The sequence below is a fragment of the Ictidomys tridecemlineatus genome, chromosome 15 (genome assembly GCF_052094955.1).
Source record: "Ictidomys tridecemlineatus isolate mIctTri1 chromosome 15, mIctTri1.hap1, whole genome shotgun sequence".
NCBI lineage: Eukaryota > Metazoa > Chordata > Mammalia > Rodentia > Sciuridae > Ictidomys > Ictidomys tridecemlineatus.
This window is the reverse complement of record NC_135491.1, coordinates 4,826,163-4,834,196: the sequence shown is the minus strand read 5'-3', so window position 1 is coordinate 4,834,196 and position 8,034 is coordinate 4,826,163. Positions and strand designations below refer to the sequence as shown.

At 43.8% G+C, this 8,034-nt stretch overlaps 1 protein-coding gene across 1 annotated transcript; it reads right to left on the bottom strand.

The window, feature by feature from the left end:
• Positions 1-4,228: 4,228 nt before the first annotated feature.
• Positions 4,229-5,202, bottom strand: LOC144371117 (vomeronasal type-1 receptor 4-like). Its single transcript, XM_078033326.1, has one exon. The coding sequence runs from the start codon at positions 5,200-5,202 to the stop codon at positions 4,237-4,239; it is 966 nt and encodes a 321-aa protein (XP_077889452.1). The 3' UTR covers positions 4,229-4,236.
• Positions 5,203-8,034: the final 2,832 nt, after the last annotated feature.

Genomic DNA, 8,034 nt, shown 5'->3' with positions numbered 1-8,034 from the left:
CTAAGTTTTCCTTGAGGTTCAGACTGTTTGGATGGAAAGACAAACAGACTGACATGGGGACAGAAGAACTGCAGAAATCTTCCCCACTTACAGCTGAAAGGCCCGCAGAGGTCAGGTGGGCCGCTCAGGATTGCAGTGGGATATCCCGAACAGGGTAACGAGGTGGGATGGCCAGGGCTCCCAGGCACTCTGTGCAGTGACCGGTTTGAAGAATTTCATGGCTCTGAAATCGAGGGACCTCCCTAATTGTTGGATCTCACTGCTGGGAAATTTTGTCAGATGCCAAGTAGCCGTGTGTCTGAGAGTGCAGATAGAATTTGCTAGAATGTGAAAATAATCAATTGGTCAATAAAGGAGATAACTTTCCCGTAGCCAGGCCCTCAAATTTGTCAAGACTGAGCTTTAAAATGTGTGTGTGTGTGTGAGTGAGTGTGTGTGTGTGTGAGTGTGTGTGTGTGTGTGAGTGTGTGAGTGTGTGTGTGTGTGTGAGTGTGTGAGTGTGTGTGTGTGTGTATGTGTGTGTGTGTGAGTGTGTGAGTGTGTGTGTGTGTGTATGTGTGTGTGTGTGAGTGTGTGTGTGTGTGTGTGTGTGTGTGTGTGAGTGTGTTTATATCTTTTGATAAAGACATGTCCTATGAGTTTTCAGTGGTATTAGGTAGAAGCAGAGTATGGGGACAGTGGCCAACACCTGTGTTTGGAGGATATGGGACAGGGAAACCTAATAGGGGCATTTGGTGACACATCGAGGTTGGGAAGACAGTGGATCTGGACAGAGGGAAAGCCCTAGAGGAGAAATGCACATGTGGAGTTGGGGACTGGGACACAGTTGCTGAGGCCACAAAAGTTTTTGGCTGCGATTTTGAAGGAGACCCATAGGGGTGATGGGGTCGGGGCTGAGGTCATTTGAACATACACAGATATTGATCAATGTGGAAGGAAATCATGGAGGTGAGAAAAGGTGAGGAAAGGGTGTTAGTCCCCCATCCCCCCTTTTTTCTCCGACAAACTCTGGAGAAAAAGTGCTTAGAGGAAGAAGGAGTTCTTGGGCTGTCTCAGTCTGTGGTTGCATTCCCCACTGCTGTGTCTCTAGGTGAGGCAGAACTTCACACAGACACTGGGATCTAGAGGACTGCCATCGGCTCACCACCACTATGACCCACCCTCCCTTTACAACCGCCTGTGCACCGACCCATGTCCCCATCAGGTCACACTCTGCTGTACAGGGAGAGGTGGGGATGAAGACTTCAACATAGGAATCTTGAGGGGTACATAATTTAAGCATGAAACAATGGGTATGTGGAGATATCATTCAAAAGGCATATTTTCAAAGTATATCTGTGGCTTTGGAGGACAACAAAAAGCTGCCTAGAGAAGTAGAAGGAAAGGTGTGGTTTCTTTCTTGGGCAAATATTAAATCCTCTATCACAGTTTCCACCTCTCCCAGCAATACAGCTCACTCTGTGTTGACTAAGAAATTGACAATTAAGTCCACCCAGAAAGATACTCGGCACTGTTTATGGCAGCTTTATCATAATGGCCCAACAGGGAAAGCCATCAAAGAGGTCCTCAGCAGATGCACGGCATGAAGAACTGGGGTCATCCACACAGAGGGATGTCACTCAGTGGTTTTCACCACTGAGTTACCAAGCCATGAAAACAGGTGGAGGAATGTAAAAATGCATATTCCTAAACGAAAGATGGCAATCTGAAAGGCTAACTGCAGAGTTTTTATCTACAAGAAATTAAAGACAGACCATGAAAAGGTCAGTGGGCATTAGAGGACTGGAGGAGGGAAGGAATGGCTAGGTAAAGTACAGGGGATCTTCAGGGTACGATCACTGCAGTAGAATATAGCAAAATGGTACTTACACTATGTATTTTTCCTGTTCCATACGCAGGTACAACAAAGAGTGAACTCCAAAGTAAACAGTGGACTTTGGCTAAGAATGATCTACATCCAGTTTGATGCTGTCACGCAGATCACACAGATTTCAGATGTTACAGTTATGGAGACTGTACTGGGAGCAGGGATGTATTAGAACTCTGTACTATATGCTTGATCATTCTTTAAATTCAGCTTGCTTTTAAAAACTGAAATATTAATGTAAAGATAAATGATCCATCAAAACCAAGGAGTTATTACCTTGGAAACGCAATGTGCATTCACTATTTGATAGGCAGTATCATTCAGAACCCTCACAAAGTAAAGGTGAGAAACCTCATTATCACTGGAATAGATGAATAAGAGAACTGGACAGCACCCTACCTGTATTTGTGATAACAATGCTCACAAACTGCTATAACTGGGTATTTTCCTCATAGACCTGGTACCTTCTCCCTCTGTGGCCCCATCCAGAAAGTAACCACAGCCCCACACCCCTAAATGTGCTCCAGAGCCCCCAGGCCAGAATCCTGCAGAACTTTGGTCACAGAGGTGATGACTGTCCAGGAAGATGTCACCTCCCAGCTGCACTGCACCTGCACAGCACTGCAGTGGCCACTATCCACCAGCAACCCTAACTGAGATGACAGGACAGGTGGTCAGCAAGTTCACACCAGTGGTTCTGCTCTCTAGGGACAGCCTGAAGGTCACCAGAAAAGGTGGTGTCCACTGTGCAGCTCATCTTTAATCACTTGCCACTGCATGACCTGTGCTGAGTGGGCAGCCTGGTCCTCATACTGGTCCTCGGGAATATTTGGCCCTGGGAGAATGTGGCAGTTTACCCAGAGATGACTGTAAAAGGTCCCCACTGAACTCTCATCCAAACAGTTTTACTGAGCTCAGTTCCCCACCTGTGGGTCCTGCTCATCATGATATTTCCCATGTCCCTGCCTGAACCAGCAACTTCACTGTTTACAGATAAATGGGTTCTCCTAAGAATACAATCTAGCCTCAATATATAAATGTATTCTGACTTAGAGAGTGGCAAGTGCTACTTTTTAAGATTGTAGGTGAGGCTGGGAGTGGTGGGACATACCTCTAATCCCAGTGGTTGGGAAGCTGAGGCAGGAGAATCACAAGTTCAAAGCCAGCCTAAGAAACTTAGAAGGGCTTTATACAACTGAGTGAGACCATGTCTCAATAAAGCAAACAAATAAATAAAACTATAAACAAGTGCTAGGCATGTGGCTCAGTGGTTAAATGACTCTCTGTTCAACCCCCAGTACAGTGGGGAAAAAAAGAGTGTAGGTGAGGACGTGGCCATTTATATATGTGCACTGAAACGCATCTGTGGATATTTTAACATGTCAGAATGTGAGATTCCACTGCTACTGTTGTAGAGCTCCCAGCAGAACAGGTGCAACTCCTAGATGAGAAACCAGGTCCTTCCTTCCTTGTGGCACAGCAGGCAGCAGGAGCACTCTGTGCCTACCAGCTTCTCTTATTCCTGCAAACTGCAATCTGGGTGACATGGAGTGGCCCAGGTGGCCACTGCACAGGAAAGGAGTTTGCATCACAACTGAGGATACCCACACACAGGAAAACAAACCTTTTAAGGAGAACTGCTGACAAACCTACCTTGTTCCTTGAAGAAACTGCAGAAAATAATTCTCTTCTTAATTCTGGCAGTTGATGCTAAATCTGTCCTCCCAAGGTTTCTTTTCAAAACTATCTAACAAATAACATTCTGGAACAAAACTTTTCTGGTAATTATAAACTTACTGAAATGCTAAGGAGAATTATCCTCCAAAAAATCCACCTCTCATTTCTACATTGCATTTGTTTCAGGCAATCTTTCCAGGAGTGCAGCACTTGGTCAAAAGTTGTAATTCAACTGACCTGGAAGCCTGGGAACTAATTCATTCCATGTGCCTCCAGCAACAGGAACTAGGATACCTGACTTCAGGGTGCTGTGCGTAGGGTGAGGACCACCAGCTCTGTTCCCCTCCACTATGACCAAGTGGGTATCAGTTAGCCAGCTGAGGACCCCAGTGCTCTTTAGGGTTTGCAATAGAAAGACAATGACTCTTCCATCCATTTCTCTGTTGATGTTTTGAGTGTGAAGAACAATGAAACACTTAAACATTTGTGAAAAAATAATTAACTTATGTAGTTATGATACAATTATGTAGTTACGATACTTTAAATTATGTTTTGAAACTGGTGATTGAGCCCAGCCTTGTCCCTGAACATCATCTGCAGCCTTTTTAATTTCTTATTTTTGAGGCAGGGTCTAAATTGTTGAGGGTCCTTCCACTTGTGATCCTCCTCTCTTGCTCTCCCAATTTGTGTGATTATAGGTGTTTTCCACAGCACAAAGCTAAATTTTTAATTTTTTTTTTTATGCAGACCAAGCAATGCCTGGACAGTTTGGATTTTCGGCTCATGAGAAGAAAGGGGCTGACAGTGGGAAAACACAGTGAAATGAGGTCATTGGTGTCCACCACCCACCAGATGATGTTGGAAAATAGAGCAATGTATAAATGTATTAGGGAGGAGAGGGTGTGGAAAGTCACAAAAGTGCCCACCAGGACAAGGATTCTCTGAGTGGCTCTGGACTCAGGGGAGGTTCTGGGGGAAAATTTGATGGTGTGGATGTGTTGAACCCTCTGCTTGTGCCTGTACAGAAGGAGAACCATGGAGCCACTGGACCAGATCATGAGCAAGGACAATACCATTTCAGGAAATACAAACAATGCTGCATATACCGAGTCTGTGGTTCTATAACGATTTACAGAAGAACAGTAACCATAATCTCTTTTGTCTGTTGTGTTTATACTGTCCCTTTTGCTGAGCATATAGAGAGGAAAAATGGAATTCACCACTATGTACAGGATCCAGCAGAGGGAAATGGAGAAGCCAATATACTTTGGAGCTCTTCCTTTGAGATCCTTCCAACAGGAGTTCATGGGGCTGATGGTGATGTTCTGGAAGATGCTCAAGAGGCAGGTGATGAAAATGGACATACTCCTTCCCACTCGATGTATATACAAAATGAGTTTGCATCCAAAATCACTGAGGAAATATTTCAACCCAAAAGCTGTCATTGTCTGGGAAATTCCTCTACTGAGAATCACCAAGGAGTTGGCTATGATCAGGTGCCTGAGAATCAAATCTCTGGACCTCAGGGTGTACTCATTGCAGAAAAGAATTAAATGATAATAAAGCAGAGGGAAATTTCCCAGGATCCCTACTGCAGTCTCTGATAAGAACATCAGTCTCATAACCATATCTCTGGAGTCTATTCTTTCATTCATCATATTTCCCTTTGAATGATATCAACAGTTCTGCATATGAGCAAAATTACTCATTAACAGTAGCTGTATCCAAGCACAGTGGTGAGAATCTGTATCCACTTGTTACCTGTGGGGCTGAGGCAGGAGATTCACTGGAACCTAGAATCCAGTCTGAGCAATGTAGTGAGCTCCCCATCTTAAAGTAATTTTTGACACCAACAGTATCTTTCATTGCATGCACCTGTGGGATTGTAAATACCTCAAGATGCACACGTTGATGGGGATAAATATGCTTTGTAGGAAAGTGGCCTAGATGATCACATTATGCCAAGTTGGGAGGAGCAATGAAAAGTGAGAGCAAATGCATAGAAAGAATTTAGCATTTAATGTTTCAGAATGAACTGATATATGCTGATAACATAGGAAAAAGAACTTCAGTCACCATCCATACAATACCACAAATCAGATCTCAGTGGATTTCTGAATAAATTTTAAAGATAAGTAATGGCATTTTTATAATAACCCAAACCATTTCTGTAGTATTATAAAACAAAATGCACATTAAATAGCACAAACATCAATTTTTACATGAAGTTTTAACTCCTGTGTTTTCTGTTTGTGACTTTTCACTCTGCTTTCCTGCCAGGCTCCTTTCTCACATCCCAAGTCACTGTACTTTTAAAGCTTAACACTGCAATTCTGAAAATGGACCACGGGACTTTCTGTTGCTCACATTGTCACTCCAGGAATAAAAGAACAGTGAAATCTATAAGTGAATTATTCAAAAATCTTACTTTGTTCCTAAACAATGGCACAGGAGACACTAATATCTGACGAAGTAGTTTAGGATAAAACTGAAGCCCTCAGTGATTTCAGGCTGAAATATTCTGTGCACTGATAGATACATCAGTGAAACTGATAGTGGTGAAAGATGATTTGTGCAGGACATTTCAATACACAGGATATGACAGCAGAAGATGGAGGATGTGAAATCTGCTGCATGGAATGAACTGAAATAAAAAGGAGAATGTTCTGAGTTTGTGGTTAGTATTGGAATATTATTAAACCAGAGAAGTTACCAGATTCACTTGGTACTGCTGACCAGTGTCCGGTTGTCATTGTTATAATGTTACCTTCTCTTAAATGTTCAGCAGGGAGAGAAGTCACGCTAGAGCCATCTCAGCACAGGGATTCTGATGAGACACAATTCCTGTCTCCACTGGGTGGATTGTAATGTAGAGTTGGGAAAGAACACTTTATTCCAGAAATAGTCCCTGGTCTTGGTTTCTGCACAGGATGAGGTGATCTTTACATTTACAGGATTATCTTTAAATAGACATGAAAGCCTTATATACACAGCCATCAAAGCAGTTTAAAATATATTCTGAGTTTTTTAAAGTAATGTGGAGAGCATGTTAATTACTAACTACAGTCCTTAAGCCCCTTCCAAATGGCAATTCACTGTCAGTGGTATTTTCCCAAACAACCTCAGTGTATATTTTATTAAATAACTTTAGGAGCCATGAAGAATTGATATCAGGTCAGGGACACTTCTCTTTTTAATACTGAGCTCATAATGAAGGAATTATTCCTCTCCCTTGTCGATCTTCCCACCAACTCTGTTTTCACCCCAGGATTTCTCTGCAGTCATGAGCACACCTGCAGACTTTCTTTCCTTACTGAATCTGCTGAAACAAAAGTATGAAATAGAAAACACTCACCATGTTTCTTGTGTGCAGGGTGCTGAGCTCAGTGTGAGGTCCTGACAGCCAGCATGGAGGCAGGGAGGGAGCTGGGCCCTGAGAAAAAGGTCTGTGCTCCTGTGACCTCACTTCCCCTCAGGACTGCAATTATCACTTCACCTGGAGAGGCAATGACAGTGCAGGCCTGGGGAGCCCAGGACAAGGCTGAAAATCTTTCTCCACACTTGCTAATTAATAAGGCAATTATGAGTTCCTTGTTAGTAACTTCAGAATAAGGGCTGGGGTTGTAGCTCCAGGGTAGGGCCCTGGCCTACATGTGTGAGGCCCTGGGTTAGACCCTCAGCACCACGTAAAAATAATAACTAAATAAACTTTTAAAAAAATTAATAAAATTGTTGAGTTTTTCAGAGGCTATTGCTTTGGCTTGATCCATTGAAGCTGACAGGATCTCCTATGGAAGGATCAGGAAACAGAGACTTGTGACCTGTGTGGGACTCACAGAGGGTTTGTGTGTCTCACTGGACTCCAGGCTTTCCTGACTTGACCCAGGCTTTCCTTGACCCAAATGATACAGATTCTGCCTTCTTGCTCATACTTCTTCATCCCCATCCTCAGTGGGAGAGCCTGGGACATGGATCCAGGCCTATCAGGTGGCCCTGTGGGCTCATCTCCAGGCAGGTTGGGGGAAGGAGAGTGTAGATCATATTCAGGGCCAGTGCTCCTGATTGTGACATCGGATGCTGTCATCACAACCATGTCTTTGTGATGGAGCTTGTCACTAGGAAGGAAGACTCAGTTGGGGAGTAGCCAACAGGATGGGTTACTTGGAGCATTTACTGAGGGGCACTGTGTGGAGGCATCAGGTTGTGGAGCCTTGTGAAGAGGAAACCTGCCCCAAACACTAGAAAGGACCTGGGTTTCCGGGATGAGGACTTGAGAATGCTGTAATCAGCTCACAGGAGGATGGGTACAAAGGCCCTGTCCACTATTTTTCATGGAGTCTTAAAAGACTCAGTAGAGCCTGTAGATGCTCAAAGATGAGTTGCCAAACAATGTCTGCATGAAACACCTGTGTACTGTGTACAGCAGCAGCAGACATGCACGGCAGATCTGCAGAAGACATCAGTAGGAGCAAGACATCCATTATACATTG

Coding starts and splice junctions, on each gene's coding strand:
- LOC144371117 (XM_078033326.1), bottom strand. CDS start 5,202: ATGATGAATGAAAGAATAGACTCCAGAGATATGGTTATGAGACTGATG.